Source organism: Balaenoptera acutorostrata, chromosome 5 (assembly GCF_949987535.1).
Source record: "Balaenoptera acutorostrata chromosome 5, mBalAcu1.1, whole genome shotgun sequence".
NCBI classification, from domain to species: Eukaryota; Metazoa; Chordata; class Mammalia; order Artiodactyla; family Balaenopteridae; genus Balaenoptera; species Balaenoptera acutorostrata.
Genome location: NC_080068.1, coordinates 79629415 through 79650412, shown reverse-complemented (window position 1 = coordinate 79650412; position 20998 = coordinate 79629415). Strand labels below are relative to the sequence as shown.

General features: G+C 39.1%; 2 protein-coding genes across 15 annotated transcripts in view; both read right to left on the bottom strand.

Annotated features, from left to right (window-relative positions):
* Positions 1-1770: 1770 nt before the first annotated feature.
* Positions 1771-20998, bottom strand: part of TLR10 (toll like receptor 10) — a 52723-nt gene continuing 33495 nt past the window's right edge. Inside the window, exon 2 of the mRNA XM_057547101.1 lies at positions 1771-4294. Coding sequence (XP_057403084.1) covers positions 1771-4206 — 2436 coding nt within the window. The 5' untranslated portion in view covers positions 4207-4294. The remainder of the gene's footprint in view (positions 4295-20998) is intronic.
* The window catches only part of TLR1 (toll like receptor 1), a 46263-nt gene continuing 42896 nt past the window's right edge, over positions 17632-20998 (bottom strand). For all 14 annotated transcript variants that reach the window (XM_057547112.1, XM_057547115.1, XM_007178824.2 and 11 more), the window contains one exon: positions 17632-20253. In XM_057547112.1, coding sequence (XP_057403095.1) covers positions 17796-20186 — 2391 coding nt within the window. In that variant the 5' untranslated portion in view covers positions 20187-20253 and the 3' untranslated portion in view covers positions 17632-17795. The remainder of the gene's footprint in view (positions 20254-20998) is intronic.

Here is a 20998-nt window from a genome sequence, read left to right as displayed (position 1 = left end):
CAGCTGCTGGGACCCTGGGAGGAGAGGTGTTCTCCTAATCCTCTGCCATCTCTCCACTGTGGTTTCCTCAGGTTTCCCCTTCTACCAGACAGACCAAGGCTCACCAGGAAGGAAGAAGAGAGACACTCAGCCTCAGGGCTGCTGAACTGTAGCTCCTCAGAGTAGACTGGCCGTCGGCCAAATGGAAGTACAACCCACTTCTAGATTGACACCAGCCTTCTCCCTACACTCTCAGGCTGACCTTCTTGAGTCCACTTTTTTTAATGACTACTAGTGTGAGGAATTCATACAACCACAAACTATAAGGAAACACAGTAGATGCAGAGCCCAATTTTAGCCTGCTTAGGAGATTGGTTTTATTAGCTTGAACGAGCTGAAATCGATGTCTTTGTAAGTCAAGAACAACCAAATATTGGCAAATTCACCTGATTCAAGCTGTACTCAGGAATCCGTCAATTCTGGGTTCTCAGTCTTCTCTTCCTTTCACCTATTCCTGCTCTTCCTCTTCAGCTTCTCAGAATTTGCCTTCAAATTCCACTCTCTATCCTGAAGACAGCTGAGTCCCTACTAAGTTCCTCTAGCTAACCCAACGTCCATTCCATAAACATTCATTGAGCATCTTTTCTGAACCATGGACTGAGCAAACTGCCGCTGTTACAAGGGCAGAGGGAAGTCTGTCCTCACCTTTGAGGAGCTCATAGAAGAGTAAGAAAGGGATTTTTTTAAAGATATAGAATCAGTTTGGTGAGGAAAATATGTCCCAAGTGTTACAGAGAATAGAGGAACATCATGCTTAGGGGAAGAAATGAGGAAAGTTTCAAAGAAGAGTCGACATTTGGATTGTGCCTGAAGGATATGTAAGATTTCCTAAGTGAACTAAGTCAGGAAAGGTATCACAGGCAGACGTGATGCCAAGTTCTAGAGTCTGGGGGCATGAAAGGAGATGTGTGTTCTGGGAAAGGGCCAATAATTTGATAGGGTTCAATGATAGGATGCAAGGGTGCGAGAGGCGATCGGTGTCAGATCTTAAAGGCATTTCCTTCCTTTATCATGTGGGTGAGCCACAGAAATTTTCCTAATCAGGGAAAGAACGTGTTTCTTCTTGATGTTTGTTTTTGAAATATAATTTTGCAAAATTCAAGAGAGCTTGTTTTCCTCCAATGAACTGTGAGGCTAGAAGGGAAGATCAAACAAAATGAGTAGGATGTGTAGGCTTTTAACATTATCTTTATTGTTTTCTCTGCTTGCGAAAGAAGTATAGATTCATTCTAAGCAACTCCAAAATTACAGAAATATACAACATGGAAACCAAATGCTCCCTGTAATCCAAACTCCCAGACCCTAAGCACTGTTACTACACCAATGTACAGGTATAGATTCCTTTAGACTCCTATTTCAATGTATAAACCAAAATATAACTTTCTCCATACCAGAAAATATAGAGCTACCTCATTTTTTTAATGGCTGTGTAATATTCTGTTGCATTAATGTACTATAATTTGTTAGATCAATCCTTATTTTGTGGACATTTGAGCTGTTTTTAATTTTTCATGATTACAAACAATGCCAGGATGAATACCTTTTTTACATAAACCTTTGCAAATTGCATTTCTCTAGGATACATTCTTAGAGCTCCTTCAAGGAACTGACATGAAGGAATGATAGTTTTTCATTTTAATAGATATTGCCAAATTGCCATCATAAAGGTTGTATCAATTTATATCCTAACAGTATATTCAGGTCCCAATTTCCCTAGGGGTGGGTGGGACTCTAGAGGCAGTCTGTTCTTATCAGAGAGATTGCAGGACCTCGAGACTCTTCATTCAGTTCTGTGAATGTCTGCAGTTCACACATCTCTCTGGTTTCTAATAAATTAACACGAATAGCAGCTCGAAGGTTTGCCCAAAAAAGGCCACACTTACGCCTATCCTTGGGCCATTCCAAGTATGCTTTCTTTTCCATGAGAGTTTTCAGCTTAGGATACCTGGTAGGAATACAGTAGAGCGGAATGGGTTCCAGTAAGATAAGAATTATGTAATCAGAACTTTCATGGAAGAGATCGTGGTGGGCAAAGTAGAGTTCATAATGGCACCACTCCGTCTGGACAAAGTTGGGAGACAAAACAAAGATGGACTTGTAACTTTTCTCAATGCAGTTTATGGTATCTTCAGTAATGCTCTTGCCAGGGTCAGAGTTTCCCTCATGAAGGCAAATCAAGACAGAACCATCTTCTTTCTCTACATTGGGAATCAATTCATACTTCACCCAGGCAGAATCATGTTCACTGTATGAAATAAACACATGGAATTGGATATTTCTCTTGAGCTGTTCTTGGGTTGTCTTCCTAAACCTGTGCCATGTCTGTGTCCATTGACCTAGCATCCTGAGATACCAGGGCAGATCGAAGTGGAGGCAGCAGAAGGCCACAGCCATCCCCAGAACTAGCATGATAACCACAATGGTGACAATCAACAAAGGTGTGTTGCAAGATATTTCAGGAAGATGAACATCTTTTAACTGAGTCCCCTTTAGATTCAAAGGGTATTCACAGATGTATGAATCTGACCATCCAACCATCATGCCCTCTGAGTATTTTTCAAGCTGAATGACATTTCTTAATTCACAGGTACACCGGAATGGATTTCTTCCTACATTTAGAGTCTTAACTTCCTGGCAGCTCTGGAAAAAATCCAGAGATGGGCTGAGAATTAAGTTCATTTCAATGTTCAGAACTGAGAGTCTTCTGAAATGACTGCACCCAGGAAGATCAGTTAGAAAATTAAATGCAAGATTTAACTCTCGCAAGGATGTCAGGTGAATAATGTCTTTAGGGACAGTTTGAATTTTGTTATTATTCAAGTCAAGTATTTGAATATTTCTGGGCAAGCACCTGAAAACAGAATCAGCAAATTTGTTGGATGACAAGTTCATGGTGATCAAGGTTTCTGGCCACAAGCAATTTTCATCATTTTCATGTTGTAACAGATTTTCGCTCAGATCTAAGTGCCTCAAGGATGTGTTGCCAGCAAAGCAACTCACTAAGGAAAGTGTCTCCAATTTATTGTCCTTCAAAATGAGAGTTTTCAAATGAGGCAGTTGGATAGAATTTTTAAACACGTCATCTGTTAAGATATTGTTAGCAAAATTTAAATATTGGAATCTTGTAGGATATATAGGGAACAGCATGTGAGGCATTTGTGCATCTGATATTGTCAGGTTTTCTATATCCATTTTGGTAAAAAGCAAGTAGACTCTCTCCTGTGGGATATTAAAAATTCTGAAATGTACATTCTCCAATTTTATAGTTCTCATTACAGTATTTGAGTAGTCAAATGAATTATGGTCAAGATAAACCTTACCTCCAAAAGTCACATGTTGAATCTGGAAGTATTCTACTGATGTATGCCAAACAAATTGGAAGATAAGCAGAAGATCATCCCAGAGTAAATCAACTTTATTAAGTAACAGAATGGATGTCTTGGCATTCTCTAAAATAAGATTTTGCTGAGTTTCATAACTTGCAAATTGGTTTTTGCCATCTATATTCGTAATTTCTAATATTTTTGAAGTCTTCATTCCATCACGCAAAAGAACCCAGAAATTTGTGTTCATTGGTAAAACAATGTGAAGTTTTGTTGTGTTTAAGATGGGCAGGCTACCTTCTTCATAATGAGAAAGAGTTCTCAATCCTAAGAAGACAGTATTTAGATGCAAATGAGCAATTTTCTGGAAATCTGATTTTTGTATTTTTGCCCCACTCAAACCTAGGATTTCCAGGTGTGACATGTTGCCAGTCTCCTCACAGATAGGCACGGTGTCAAAGTCATTGAAGGACAGATCTAAATGTCTGAGACCTGCCAGTGAGAACCAAGTTACACTCTTCAGTCTGTTGTAAGACACATCTAAATATCTTAACTCCTTGTTGAATTCAAAGGTCTTGATATCCAGCTCTTGGATTCTGTTACGGCATAGAATCAAAACTTTCAGTTTAGAGAAGGAATGAAAATCTGAACGCTGGAGTTGAAAAAGGAGGTTGTAGGACAAATCCAGTATGGTTGTGGTTGGGGTCAAGTCTTCAGGAACCTTTCTTAAAGACATGTTGGAGCAGTTGGTAGTCAATTCTGTTTCTTCTGGCAGCTTTGAAGCCCCACTATGCACTGACGTAACAATACTACAAAATACGTAAATGCTTCTGATATGTTTCATTGTAATTCTGAGGATTTTATCACTGGTTCACCTCAGATGGGTTTTTTCACACATCACCTCATATGAATGAGGAAGATGAGTTCAACTCCTAGAAAGACAACATATAATGTTAAGTGGTTATGTGATTTGTTAAACCCTGTAGGATTTTTTTTTTTAATGCCAACATCTGACTATATTCACCAAGAATTTGGAATAGGGTTCCAACCCATTTATTGAGTCTTTGATTTGATCTCAGAGCTTGGCTCATAGATTTCCAAGCCAGTTACTGTGTCACACCCCCATCACTGAGGCAAGTCAGGATTCCCAGAAGGGAGATAGATATATAATAGTTGGCAGAAGTTCCTCCCACCCAGTTCAAATTAGGGACTGTGTTGCTAGGTCATATTCAACACCCCCCTGCCACATCCCCTTTTGATAGCCTGAAAGCTTTAAGAAAATTAAAAGAAATTTTTAAAAATTAAGATTTTTTTAGAGCAGTTTAAGATTCACAGCAAAATTGAAGGGAAGGTACAGAGATTTTCCATATCCCTCCTGCCTCCACACATGCACAGCCTCCCCCATTATCAACACACCCACTGGAGTGGTGCATTTGTTACAATTGATGGACCTACATTGACTCCTCATAATCATGCAAAGTCCATAGTTTAAGCTATTGTTCACTCTTGGTGTTGTACATTCTAAGGGTTTGGATACATTATGGATACATAATGACGTGTATCCATCATTATGGTATCATACAGAGTATTTTCATTTCCCTAAAAATCCTCTATGCCAATTCATCTCCGCCCACCCCACAGCCGCTGGCAACCACTGGTCTTTTTATTGTCTCCATAGTTTTGCCTTTTCTAGAATGACATACAGTTGGAATCATACAGTATGTTCCTTTTTCAGATTGGCTTCTTTCTCTTAGTAATATGCACTTAGGTTTCTTCCATGTCTTTGCATGGCTTGATCGTTCATTTCTTTTTAGCGCTGAATAATATTTCATTGTCTGGATGTACCCCAGTTTATCCATTCACCTACTGAAGGACATCTTGGTGGCTTCCAAGTTTTAGCAAATATGAATAAAGCTGCTATAAATACCTGTGTACAGGTTTTTGTGTGGACATAAGTTCTCAGTGAAAATAATTCTTCATCACTGAATGCTGTGGGCCCCTGAATTAATGCCATGAAGTTGTTCTTCAACTTTGTATTTGTGAACAGAGAGAGTCTCTTGAGTGAATATCTGACTTTCAATAACACTTACCCATGTGTATAGAAGGTCCAAAACACGGAAATAAACAGAATGGTTCCTGTCCTTGTGCCTCCATATGTCTTTAGGTTGGTGGCAAAAGCAATCTGGATCACTGCTAAATGATGATAAATGCTAGATAATGGTGATAATGGTGATAAATGCTAGATAATGATGATAAATGCTAGATAAATGGTGATAATGATAGAAACAATTTCCATTTCTTGTAGCTTTTTGATGTGCTAAGAGATATACTAAACCCTTCACATATATTATCTCACTTATCCATCACAAAACTCTGGGAGAGAAGTACTATTACCCACATTTTATAGATGAAGAAACTCATGGATGCAGAATTCTGAGGATTTTGAGAGAAGAATCAGGCTTCAAGTGTTTGTTTAGACACGGAACAGAGGTGGTTGGAGAACTAAGAATTTCATATTATTATTCAAGATATTTATTGAGTACCTACTCTGCCAGGCACTTTTTCTAGCCACTGAGGATATAACAGTGAATAGAACAGATAGAATTTCTCTTCTGACGCAGCTTATATTCTAGTAAGGGGTAAGAAAGGAGAGACTATACACAAAATAATAAATTTATCTGTTAGGTGATGATCAGGGCTAGAAAGAAAATAACTAAATGAGGGGACCTGAGGGTGACTGGGGAGAGATATTTTGTAAAGGATGGTCTAAAAAGGCCTCACATGACCTTCATGCAAAGATCTAAAGGGAGTGAGGAAGTAAGCCACTTGTTGTCTGGGGATAGAGTATTCTGGAGAGAGAGAGCAGGTACAAGTTCAGAGACCTGATTGGGGGGACATGTTTGGAAAATGCAGGGAATGACTTGTGGAATTGGGGGAGGTGGATTGAAGACGTCAGACCTTGTAAGGATTGGGGATTTTCCTCTGACTAAAATAAGAAACCAGTACAGGATGTAGAGTAGAGGAGTCGTAGATTCTGATGTACATCTTAAAGAGTCCTCTGCTTGTCTGTTGGAAATGACTGGAAGGGCATAAGCCTGGCAGGGAAGATCCCGGGGACACTATGGAATAATTCATGCAAGAAAGAAGGCAGAGAGGGAGGTGGTGAGAAGTGGTTAGATTCTACTGTTAAATCAGTAAATTCTTCAACTTTACGTCCTCCCTCAACAGGCACTCTGAAAACACAAGGGAAGGTAACTAGCAGTGGTGAGAGTTTTCCTGCTTCTACTTGCATGTGTTTAATACGCATTGACCCTCAGTCTCCCTCAGACTGGTCACTCCCATAGACAAACAGGAGGAACAAGAGGCAAACTCATGGTGTAGTGAGACTTCTCTGTACTGTTCATGCTGTCCTGTTGTTCTGAGAAGTTGTGTGCGTGTGTGTGTGTGTGTGTGTGTGTGTGTGTTGTGTGTGTGTTGTGTGTGTGTGTATGCACCCATGCAGGGATGGTGGGGAGAAAAACTGGCAGAGCTAACACAAAAGGATACCTGGAATATTACTCGCTCTCATCTGGATTTTTCTTTCTCTAGAACCTGTCTGGTTTTATTGTTGTGGTTGTTCTTGTTGAAATGAAGAAATTCTAGAAAACATGTTGATATTTCCTAAGATAACTTACAAATGAAAATACTTTATAAAATCGTTTCATAGAAAATAGGAAAAGGGAAAGAGAAATGTCATGTCAAGCATCCTGTGACGTGAGTGTGAAGAGAGAATGTTGATTTTTGATATTCCTTGTCTATTGTGCCCTCAGTGGAAGAGGACCATGAAAGGCACTGGCTGGGGGTGGGGCTGAGGAGGGGCGAGCCCAGAACTGGCCTTTCACTTTTCCGCTGAGATAGTCCCTCCATGTTTATTTCCTCCAGTCCATCCCACGCAGCCCTTTCTTGGTCATCTCCTTTTTCTGTAACATTTAATATACCATCCAATGATCAAAATAAGAACAAATACCAACACAAAAAAAGAGTCTCTGTGATATAACTTTATGTCCATGGTTATTTTCCAGATTTTAGGAATCCAGCAAAATAAATTAGTTGCCAATACCATAATTTTAATGCATACCCACATTTAAGATGACCTGAGTAATTGTTCTGTTTGATAAATCTACACATTTATTCAGCATGTCTGGTAGCATCTCCACGCCATATTGACTCTCATGCAAATGAGGCAGTGGCCACCTGATATCTTTTTGGATAACAACTACCATTCACTTACTTTCTGTAGATTGATTCCTACAACCACCACCTTGTAAGGTAGGTGCTATCACTGTTCATCCTTTACAGGTAGAGAAGGTGGCTCTCAGAGAGGCCCTGTAACTGCCTCACAGTCACAACTTAACCCATGGTGAGTGCAGAGCCTGGGCTCTTAGCCACTCTGCTATCTTGTCTCTCTAGGGTGAGTCAAGATAAATCTGTTTTCAAAATACACTATAATACATTAATCATAATGAAATTATAGCTCACTACGTCATACTGAGTCTTTAACGTTTCCTTATACACAGTTCAAGGAATCCAGTGAATAAGTCTGCAAGTGCCACCCAACTTAGGATTTAGGTCAGTTACTTACAAGGATTGACATGGATTGAGCCATTATGTTGAGCACTGTCTTGTCGAAGCCACTGTATTTTGGGGTCACTTGTTACAGCACCCTGCCTATGTCCTACCTAACGTACTATTGCATTTAGAATGAAATCCAAACTCCCAATACTGGATTATAATGTCTCCCAGGAGCTGGTCTTGCTTCCTCCTGGGATCTCGTTTCATTTAACTCTTCTCCTGACCCTCTGCACTCGAATCATACTGCCCCTTTCTTTGTTCCTTGGCCACATCATGCTTGCCCCAACCTCAGGGCCTTTACCCTAGTTTTTCCCTCAGCTTGGGATGCTCTTCTCTCATCCTTGGCTGGATCTTTCTTATCATTTAGGTCTTGGCTTAAAGTTTATCTCCTCTAAGGAACCTGATTTGACCACCTAATCTAAAGAGGCCATTTTGGGCTTCCCTGGTGGTGCAGTGGTTAAGAATCCGCCTGCCAATGCAGGGGACACGGGTTCAAACCCTGGTCCAGGAAGATCCCACATGCCGCGGAGCAACTTATCCTGTACGCCACAACTACTGAACCTGCACTCTAGAGCCCATGAGCCACAACTACTGAAGCCCACAGGCCTAGAGCCCGTGCTCTGCAATAAGAGAAGTCACCGCAATGAGAAGCCCGTGCACCGCAACAAAGAGTAGCCCCTGCTCACCGCAACTAGAGAAAGCCTGCGTGCAGCAACGAAGACCCGATGAGCCAAAAATAAATAAACAAAATAAATAATTTTTTTTTAAATGGGAAAAAAAGCCGTTTAGATTAACTTGGTGTTCGTTCCCTTCATCTTATTTTATATCTCTACAAAATAGAGCACTTACCACTATCTGAAACTTTTGTTCATTTATTTGTTTGTTGATTACTTCCCCACCGCTCACACCCATGAGAGAAGGGGTCCGACAATCTTGCTCATCTCTGTATTTCCAGCACAGAGAATAGTGCCTGGTACATGGCATGTGCTCAGTAAATACATTAATGTATATATGAGTAAATGATCTCAATATTGTATTCCTTAGCACAATGCGGTACATAATATGCTCTCAAAAATATGTATCGGATGAATTAACTGGAGTTATGAATTCCTGTTATAATGCAGTGCATGATAATCAGAGAATGAGTTTAGTGATAGGAATTGATCACTAAGGCATAAAAGAGATAATGTATATAAACCACTTGGTATCACACCTAGCATATCACAAATGGAAGCAGTTATTAGGGCCAAGACTAGGGTGATTTCAGGCACAAATTTTAAGAAGCACCAAGAAACTCAGTAATCAAGATAAATAATATTTTAATAAAATATTTTAAAATTAATATAAAATCCATAATGAACAAAATATCAAATTTTTTCATAAAGACAGGGTTAGTATTATTGATTTTTCCTCTTGTCTCAGGTTCCAGTATGGCTTGCTAGGACATTGGCAGTTATAGTCATTAAGAAGATGAAGTGTTTTTAACATTATTATCTCACAGAGTACTTCAGTTCATAGCAACTTACTGTAAGTTGCTCCTATGTCTAGGAGCTATGGCCCTTGAAAAATGCTATGTCTAGGAGCTAAAGCAACCCAGTTGCTTTATCTGGAATCCCCTGAGTTGAGATGTCATAGCTTTCATGTTTTACCCACCTCTTCTCTCTGCCCAATACCACAACCTCATGTGAAACTTATTCTAAAGAAGTGAGAGGAACTAACTCTTTCTGAACTTCTCTTAATATAATAAGATAAAAAGGTCCTCTCAGGCAATGCATATAAATTATGGCATTTCATTTAAACATTTTTAAAAGTAGGACAAACTTTTGATGAAAGATGCAGTCAATAAATATGTTACTATCATAGTCATGCTACTGTTACTGGGTGCTGAAAGCAGGTGAAAAACAGAATGACTTTCTTTAATAGTTTATGATTTAAAAGTCCAAGTCAAAAGACACCATGAAATGATTATTGGTGGCTTGCCAAAGAATACTTAAACATCTAATTTCTCTTTACCCAATGATGCAAAAAAAAAATGGAGAAGGGGTTAAAAACCCATCGAATGTTGAATAATCTTTACAACATAAGAGTAAGAAAGACTGACATTTTATGAGCGTTTCCCGTTTGCCTGGCACAGAGCTAAAAGCTTTCCATACATCATTATCTTGTTCAATGCTCTCAACAACCCAACAACATGATGGATATTTTTATCCTCATTTTACAAATGGAGGAGCTAAAACTCAGAGGTTAAGTAACTTGTCCAAGGTGAGCCAGTGAATTAGCGGTAGAGCATGAATTTGAACCCAGACCTATCTGTTCCTTCGGAACCCAAATGGAAGGCATTTCAAACTCTGAAATGAAAGAGTTTAGGGTGTGATTACCGAGGCTAATTCCGTTGCCAGGACTAATTGCCACTGTGGCCTCTTCCTCTCTTCCCACCTTATGTGCCTCTCTCCGAAGCTATTTATACTCTGCTAGGTGTCATAAATTTCCAGAAACCAGCAAAAGGAAACCCAAACTCTCAAGCACCTGCAAGACAATTCCTCAGGTCAATAGTGATCAATAGTAAGCCCAAGGTCACTCACTAATCATTAACATTTAGATTAGTATAGGCAAAATAATAAATACTGAAAATCTGAACAGGGCTACTTTCCTCCCATTTACTGAATAAGTCTGAAAAATCTGAAAATCTGAACAAATCTACTTTCCTCCCATTTTCTTTAGAAAAGACCCATGCAGCCCTTATTTCGTTTTCATGAGTGTTACAGCGAACAAAATTAAGAGTTCTTACCCTCAGGCTTGCAGCGTCTCCGTCAGAGCTGCAGGTGTGGATGATCATAGACAGGACTAGAATTGGCTGGAGGAGTGATTGAATCAAGCTTTTCTGTGAAGCTTACGCTCCTTTGCCCTCTACTGCACAGTGGTGGCATTACATGTTGCATGAGTTCATACAATCTTAGATCACTTTTTAAAGAATTGCAGTAAAATACACATAATGTAAAATTTACCATTTTAACCATTTTAAGTATACAGTTCAGTGGCATTAAGTACATTCACACAGTTGTTCACCCATCAGCATCACCCACTCCAGAACCTTTTCATCGTCCCTCCCTGAAACTCTATATCCATTAAGCAGTAACTCCCATTCCTCCCTCTCTTCAGTCCCTGGTAACCACTATTCTACTTTCTGTCCCTATAAATTTGCCTACTCTAGGTACCTCAAATAAGTGGAATCATACAATATTTGTCCTTTTGTGACTGGCTTATTTCATTTAGCATAATGTGTTCAAGGTTCTTCCACGTTGTAGTATGTATAACAGTTTCCTTCCTTCCCTTCTTAAGGCTGAATAATGTTCTGTTGTATGTATATACCACATTTTGTTTATCCATTCATCCATCAATGGATATTTGGGTTGTTTTCACCTTTTGACTATTGAGAATAATGTTTCTATGCACATGGACGTGTACAAATATCTGTGCAAGTCCCTGCTTTCAGTTCTTGTGGGTAGATACCTAGAAGTGGAATTGCTGGATCATATGGCAATTCTACGTTTAAATTTTTGCAGAACTGCCATACTGTTTCCCACATCATCTTAGAGCACTTTGATGGTGCTTTACTTCAAGGTTCGAATCAGTCATGCCGCCCATCAAACTGGGTGGGAAGGCCAAGTGATAAGAAGAAGAAATAGGAATGGTGGCTCCAAAATTTCAGCAATCTGACTGGAAGAGAGTGGGAAGGGGTTAATTAGAGGCCTTGTCTTGAAACGAAGTGGTAAAACAAGCATGACATTTTTTAATGTAGACTGCAGAGAACAGATCAATTTTTTCAAAGCAACACTTTTTGAGGTTTTATTTATACTTGACTTTAGGTTCAGATGACACTGCTGGAGATCACTAAGGAAGATGAAAATTTCCAAATGGATTTGTCCACAGGGGGGTGATTGTCAATTTTTAAATGGATAATTATAATAGGTTTATGTAAATGTAAAACTGGGGGGTCCTTAACACAAATTTTTTTTCACAATTATGTTGAGGTTCTTTAGTAAAAATGTATGTATCTCTATATATATTGTAGGGACAAAATCATACAATGAATAACTGTAAAGAAAAACAACAAAAACAGTCTGTTCTACTGCCCACCTAAACATATACAAACATGTCTACATTCACATATACATGAAGTCAGGTGCTGGATGCATGCCCGTCGGAAATATTGGAGAGAGTGTTGTTAGCTTGTTGGATAAGCTCTAAAATTTCTTTCATCTCAGAAATTCTCAAACGACTCCGATCGGTACACATATTCTATACAGCCCTCTCAAGAAAAAATAATTACTTGGGGTTTTTCATGTCCAAAGACATATTCTTCCCTTTCTCAGAGCCCAACATTTTTAAACAGTCTACACTCTCAGTGAATGGGGAATTTTCTTTACTTATTTTTAATATCCAGAAACAAGTCAAGCCAAGTTAGAGAGTAGTATTCTGTGCCGTCATCATCATCATCGTTGTGATCACTATAGCTTGCATTCTTCCTAAGTGCAGAAAGTATTGCAAATAAGATATTGGCTAATCCTCACTACAAAGGACATAGAACATATATATGATTCCCATTTGACAGATGATGAATCTGGTTCAGTCAGAATAAGAAACTTGCCCAAGGCCATCCTCTGGTAAGAGATGGAGTCAAGATTTAAAACTGAGTCTAGAGACTTCCCTGGTGGTCCAGTGGCTAAGACTCCATGCTCCCAATGCAGGGAGCCTGGGTTTGATCCCTGGTCAGGGAACTAGATCTCACATGATGCAACTAAGAGTTTGCATGCTACAACTAAGATATCCTGCATGCTGCAACTAAAGATCCCACATGCCACAACTAAGACCCAACGCAGCCAAATAAATAAATATTTTTTAAAAATAAATAAAACTGAGTCTATCTGGCTCCAAAGCCCACAATTTTCACTACTTCAGGTACCTAAGAGTTTGTATCCTATTTCCTCTGCCTTCACCTGGAATTTCTAAAATCTTTAAATCCTTATTTGCAATTAGCAGTAAGAATAGTATGCTCAGAACCATATGTGCTGATATCTTTGGCTAGTAATTTTTTTTATTCCCTTCAAAAATCTTTCTCCCTTTTCCTTCCTTTTATTCCCCCTCTCCTCTTATTTTAGTTATCTGCATACATGTAATGTCCTCTGATTGTAAGTTTTTTAGGGCAAGAAACAACTAGCACAGGTTAAGTGTTATGTGGGTTTCTCCTCCCAAAAGTGAAGACTCAGACAAGAGCTTTGTGTGTGGGTCATTTGTTCTGAAGACGTAATCTCAGGGCTCAAGAGTGAGGAGACTGAGAAGAATGAAACAAGGAAGAACGGAAAGCCAAGCCAAGAGTGAGTTATTGAGCTGGTTACTCCTGTGGGCAAGTAAGTTTCAATCCCATGGGGGATTCTGAGGAATGGTCTAGACTATGCCTCATTTTTTTTACCCAAGAATAAAAAAGAAAGGAATATTTATCTAATGACTCCCATCCCTTTAGAAGTCAAGGATCTCTTCCCAGGGTATCTCTTGTACTTCCAGGTTTGTGCATAGACCAGAATAGCTGAACAGGCTTCTACAAACGTCCTGTAGTGTGGTATTAGTGACATCATGGGGCATAAAGTGAGAAGTAGATGGTGCAGCTATGACAAGGTGCTGCCGAGCTACACTTGCCTAGAACTGGCTGCCAGAGTAAGAGTCTCTAGAGACTGACTGATGAGTATGGAAAATAGCTGATATCATAAAGCTGGGGAAGAAAGTATGACAAAGCCCATTCCTTGCACTGCTCCAATCTGCTCATGCCCTATTTTAATAGTTTCCCCAAAGACAGGGATGCTGTATATAGAAGCAGTACACATCGACTATATTCCTCCCTCTGATCAAAAGAGCAAAGGCTCTCCTGCATGCTAGTTCAGACAACTAGAATCTTAGCAAGATATCCAGCCACAGAAAACCAGGCTCAATTTCCATTTGGCCTGAAGTGTAACACATTCTTGGTTTGGGACCCCGAGACAAGTATTCTACTGCAAGTAGTTTATTTCAAAGGTGTTCCCAGGAAACACCCTTGGAGGAATGAGGATATGAAATAAAAATAGAAAGGAAGCCAGTAAAGTCATTTCTACCATAGAGAATCAGAATTCCATCCTACTGGGGGATTCAGGGAGAATGTAAAGTATACCCCAGATTTGTCTCCCCCAAAATGGGTGAGAAAGTTGTGGTATTTATCTGCCAATTCCTTTCTGGCATTGGTTGATGGCTGCTTCCAAGGACAACTTCCAGCACTTCTGAATTGCCCTTTGTGTGGACTAAGTGGCTCCTCATGGCCAAGAAGAAAATACTTCAGGCAAAGAGTCTCCAGTATTAGCAATAAACAGCCTTCAACATGCAGAGGCAAATGCTGAGTGGAAATGAGGAGGACACCAATAGCTTTAGAAATCTGCTTTAGAAACCCAGCTACAAGTATAAAGTGCATGGAGTTTTCTAACACTGACCCTGGCACAAAGGGACATTTATCAACTGAAGTTGTTTGAATAGGTGCTTCTCTTGATTACATGATAATTTCAATGAATTCAGTCCTACCAAAGAAATAGGTGAATCCTGATGAATATAGATGCAAAAATCCACAACAAAACACTAGCAAACAGAATCCAACAACACATTAAAAGGATCATACACCATGATCACGTGGGATTTATCACAGGGATGCAAGGATTCTTCAATATACACAAATCAATCAATGTGAAAACCATATTAACAAATTGAAGAATAAAAACCATATGATCATCTCAATAGATGAAGAAAAAGCTTCTAACAAAATTCAACACCCATTTATGATAAAAACTCTCCAGAAAGTGGGCATAGAGGGAACCTACCTCAACATAATAAAGGCCATATACAACAAACCCACAGCAAACATCATTCTCAATGGTGAAAAACTGAAAGCATTTCCTCCAAGATCAGAAGAACAAGACAAGGCTGTCCACTCTCGCCACTCTTATTCAGCATAGTTTTGGAAGTCCTAGCCAGGGCAATCAGAGAAGAAAAAGAAATAAAAGGAATACAAATTGGAAAAGAAGAAGTAAAACTGTCACTGTTTGCAGATGACATGATACTATACGTAGAGAATCCTAAAGATGCCACCAGAAATCTACAAGAGCTAATCAATGAATGTGGTAAAGTTGCAGGATACAAAATTAATGCACAGAAATCTCTTATAGTCCCATAAACTAATGATGAAAAATCTGAAACAGAAATTAAGGAAACACTCCCATTTACCATTGCAACAAAAAGAATAAAATACCTAGGAATAAACCTACCTAGGGAGGTAAAACACCTGTACTCAGAAAACTATAAGACACTGATGAAAGAAATTAAAGACGATACAAACAGATGGAGAGATATAGCATGTTCTTGATTGGAAGAATCAACGTTGTGAAAATGACTATACTACCCAAAGTAATCTACAGATTCAATGCAATCCCTATCAAATTACCAATGGCATTTTTTACAGAACTAGAACAAAAAAAATCTTAAAATTTGTATGGAGACACAAAAGACCCCGAATAGCCAAAGCAGTCTTGAGGGAAAAAAACGGAGCTGGAGGAATCAGACTCCCTGACTTCAGACTATACTACAAAGCTACAGTAATCAAGACAATATGGTACTGGCACAAAAACAGAAATATAGATCAGTTGAACAGGATAGAAAGCCCAGAGATAAACCCACACACCTATGGTCAACTAATCTATGACAAAGGAGGCAAGGATATATAATGGAGAAAAGACAGTCTCTTCAATAAGTGGTGCTGGGAAAACTGGACAGCTACATGTAAAAGAATGAAATCAGAACACTCACTAATGCCATACACAAAAATAAACTCAAAATGGATTAGAGACCTAAATGTAAGACTGGACACTATAAAACTCTTAGAGAAAAACATAGGAAGAACATTCTTTGACATAAATCACAGCAAGATCTTTTTTTTTTTTAATTTTATCTATTTATTTATTTATCTATGGCTGTGTTGGGTCTTCGTTTCTGTGCAAGGGCTTTCTCCAGTTGCGGCAAGTGGGGGCCACTCTTCATCGCAGTGCGCGGGCCTCTCACCATCGCGGCCTCTCCTGTTACAGAGCACAGGCTCCAGACGCGCAGGCTCAGTAATTGTGGCTCACGGGCCCAGCCGCTCCACGGCATGTGGGATCCTCCCAGACCAGGACTCGAACCCGTGTCCCCCACATTGGCAGGCAGATTCCCAACCACTGCACCACCAGGGAAGCCCAGCAAGATCTTTTTTGATCCACCTCCTAGAGTAATGGAAATAAAAACAAAAATAAACAAATGGGACCTAATGAAACTTAAAAGCTTTTGCAAAGGAAAGGAAACTACAAACAAGAGGAAAAGACAACCCTCAGAATGGGAGAAAATATTTGCAAACGAATCAATGGACAAAGGATTAGTCTCCAAAATATATAAACAGCTTAAGCAGCTCACTATTAAAAAAAACAAACCACCCAATCCGAAAATGGGAAGAAGACCTAAATAGACATTTCTCCGAAGAAGACATACAGATGGCCAAGAAGCACATGAAAAGCTGCTCAATATCACTAATCATTAGAGAAATGCAAATCAAAACTACCATGAGGGATCACCTCACACCAGTTAGAATGGATATCATCAGAAAATCTACAAACAATAAATGCTGGAGAGGGTGTGGAGAAAAGGGAACCCTCTTGCACTGTTGGTGGGAATGTAAATTGATACAGCCACTATGGAGAACAGTATGGAGGTTCCTTAAAAAACTAAAAATAGAATTACTATATGACCCAGCAATCCCACTACTGGGCATATACCCTGAGAAAACCATAATTCAAAAGGAGTCATGTACCACAATGTTCATTGCAGCTCTATTCACAATAGCCAGGACATGGAAGCAACCTAAGTGTCCATCGACAGATGAATGGATAAAGAAGATGTGGCACATATATACAATGGAATATTACTCAGCCATAAAAAGAAATGAAAGTGAGTTATTTGTAGTGAGGTGGATGGACCTAGAGACTGTCATACAGAGTGAAGTAAGTCAGAAAGAGAAAAACAAATACCATATGCTAACACATATATACAGAATCTATAAAAGAAAAAAAAAGGTTCTGAAGAACCTAGGGGCAGGACAGGAATAAAGACGTAGACGTAGAGAATGGACTTGAGGACACGGGGAGGGGGAAGGGTAACCTGGGATGAAGTGAGAGAGTGGCATGGACTTACATATACTACCAAATGTGAAATAGATAGCTAGTGGGAAGCAGCTGCATAGCACAGGGAGATCAGCTCGGTGCTTTGTGACCACCTAGAGGGGTGGGATAGAGAGGGTGGGAGGGAGACGTAAGAGGGAGGAGATATGGGGATATATGTATATGTATAGCTGATTTGCTTTGTTATAAAGCAGAAACTAACACACCACTGTAAAGCAATTATGCTCCAATAAAGATGTTAAAAAAAAATAGGTAACTAATAAGAACCTGCTGTATAAAAAAATAAATAAAATTCAAAAATACAAAAAAAAAAAAAGAAATAGGTAAATCCCTCATGTGGTAGAAATTAACTGTTTAAATAGAAATTATAACATTTCATCAAATTTATTACCACATATACATGGGGAACTGGGGCCTGAAAGGACATACACATTTTTATCTACATCCTAAATTCAGAATCATGTTTATATCCATATTGATGCAAAACAAAGTCATTGTTGGAGCTTCCAAAAGCAGCAACATTTTTTCCGAATGCAGCAGAGGAATATTTTTAGATTTGTGTGTGACTTATTTCTTTTGCTTTGTCCATCAGTTTAATATTAATGGATGCTCTTAGATTAGCCCAAAAAAGTCCATGTTTGCTCTTCTCCTTGGGCCATTCCAAATAAGTTCTCTGTGCCATGAGAGCTTTGAGCTTGTGATAGCTGCTAGGAATGGAATACTGTGGAATGGGATCCAGCAAGATCAGGATTAAGTTATTCGATCCTTCATGGAAGAGACTGTGGTGGGCAAAGTAGAGTTCATAATGGCACCACTCACTCTGGACAAAGTTGGGAGACAAAACAAAGATGGACTTGTAACTTTTCTCAATGCAGTTTATGATATTTTCCATGATGCTCTTGCCAGGAACAAAGTTTCTCTCATGGAGACAAATTCTTATATCTTCTTTTTCTAGGTTTGGTATTAATTCATTCTTCACCCAGGCAGAATCATGCCCACTATATGAAATAAAAGCATGGAACTGGACAGTTCTTTGGAGTTCCTCTAAGGGTACATTCCTAGCCCTGAGCCGGGTCTGGGTCCACTGACACACCATCCTGAGATACCAGGGCAGATCCAAGTAGATACAGAGGACAGTCACAGTAACAGCCAATACCAGCCCAGGGACCCCAATGGTGACAATCAGCAGAGCTGTGTTGCAGGATAATTGAGATACATGGAAGTCCTTTAGTGGGGTTCCCTTATAGCTTTCTGGATAATCACACTTATAAGAATCAGGCCAACCCTCTACCACTTCACTTGATACTTGGCCTATGCTTTGGATAAAGTCTCTTAACTCACATGTACATTGGAATGGATTGTTCCCTGCTTTTAGGGACCTAATCTTCTGGCAGCTCTGGAAGAAATCAGCTGATGGGTTGGAGATTGAATTATAGTCAATGATCAGTATGGAAAGGCTGCTAAAGGTACCACATCCAGGAAGGTGGGCTAAAGAATTGGAAGCAACATTGAGTTCTTGCAAAGTTTCTAGACTGGTGACATCTATAGGGATGCTCCTTATCCTGTTATTGTGGAGATCAAGAACTTTGACCCTGGGAGGTAAACATCTGAAAACAGAGTCAGTAAGTATATTTGAAGACATATTTAAACTTAATAAACTTCTGGTCCAAGGGCAATTTCCTTCACTTTCATCATACTTTAGGGAATTCTGGCTAACATCCAATTGTTGTAGAGACTTCATCTCCTTGGTCATATGAACTATATTTGCAAGTTCTTTTAACTGATTCATTTGTAAACTGAGTGTCTTCAAATTAGCCAAGTTTGCACAGTTTTTAAAAACCATGTCTGTTAAGAGATTGTTGGAAAAATTCAAATACAGAAGTGGGCTAATTTGGGATGGGCAGACCATGTGGACCATGTGTGCAGCAGACACTGTGAGATGCTGGATGTTCATATTTGAAAGGATTTTATAGATATAACCTTGTGGAAGGCTGAACACATCATTGACAACTTGGTGTATAGACAAGGCCTTCAGTGAAGTACCAGAATAATCAAAATCTCTGAAGTCAACGCGACCTTGTAGTTTCACATTTGAAATTGAGAAATACTTGATGTTTGTATGCCAAACCAACTGGAGGATCATAAAGAAGGAATTCCAAGTTGTTTCAATGTTGATTAAAGTAAGATTTGATAACCTTGAATTCTTTTGAAGTTTTGACAGAACATTTTGGAAAGAAGAACACCCATTATCATCTAGCACACATTTGATATTAGACAGTTCCAGACTTACGGCGGTGCTGACTGACACATCCAAAATAAAATGGAATTCATTTCTTGTGGGGAAAACAATGTGCAGACTCTGGGTATTAAGGTCTCGAAGGCTCTCAGGGTCTTCTTTTTCCCCATAAGTGTCTCCTAAGACCAGTAAAACCTTACTGATGTGCAAATAAGCAATCGGCAGCATGCTGGATTTTTGTAACTGTGTGGCACTCAACCCCAGAAATTCTAGTTGAGACATGTTGCCAAGCTCTTGGCATATGGGCAGAGCATCAAATGCATTAAATGAGAGGTCTAAGTGCTTGAGGTTCAGAGTAGGGTGGCAAGAAATCTTCTCCAGCTTGTTGTGGGACAAATCCAAGTATTCCAGTTCTTGGTTAAATCTGAAAACACTCATGTCAAGATACTGGATTCTATTATGAGAAATTATCAAAATCTTCAGCTTTGATAGTGATATGATGTCAGAAGTCCGAAGTTCAGAAATGTAGTTTTGTGATATATCTAAGATTGTTGTGTTCAGGGATAGGTCTTTGGGAACATGGGTAAGACCTGTTTTTGATCTGTCAACTAAAAATTCACTTTCATTAGATAACTGGGTTCTGATCTCAAGTATTAGTATGAAGATGATGGCAAAATGGAAGATACTAGAATTCGTTTTAGTCATTTTGTAACAGTAAACAATCCTAAGGGTAGCTGCTATTCTTCAGAGCATCTTGATACAGATACAGATCCTAGGGGGAAAAAAAAATCAACATTAATTGACTGTATTAAATTAGGCATGGCTGACATTAAACATTTTTTACTAGAGACTCATTAAATGAAGTTTACATTATTTGGAGTCACACAACCTGAAACCAGGAAAATATACACATTTACAAACAATTATACTATCTCTAATCAAATAACTTTTAATATGGATACGTAATGGGCTGAATGGTGACTCTCTCCCCAAAAAAGATATGTCTGCCTCCTAACCATGTCCTAATCTCCTAACTGAATGTTATCTAATTTAGAAAAAGGGTATTTGTAGAGATAGTTAAGTTAAGAATCTTGAGAAGATCATCCTGGATTATCTAGGTGTTCTCTAAATCCAATGACAATTATCCTTACAAGAGAAAGGGGGAGCATTATTTACAATAACCAAGATATGGAAGCAACCTAAGTGTTCATCAATAGACAAAAGATAAAGATGTGGTATACATATACAATGGAATATTACTCAGCCACTAAAAAAAAAAATGAAATCTTGCCATTTGCAACAACATGGATAGATCTAGAAGGTATTATGCTAAGTGGAATAAGTCAGACAAAGACAAAAACCACATGATCTCACTTTTATGTGGAATCTAAAAAACAAAACAAACAAAATGAAAACAGATTCATAGATACAGAGAATAAATGTGTGCCAGTGGGGAGGTGGATGGAGGGTGGGAGCAATAGGTGAAGGGGATTAAGAGGTACAAATCAGGGCTTCCC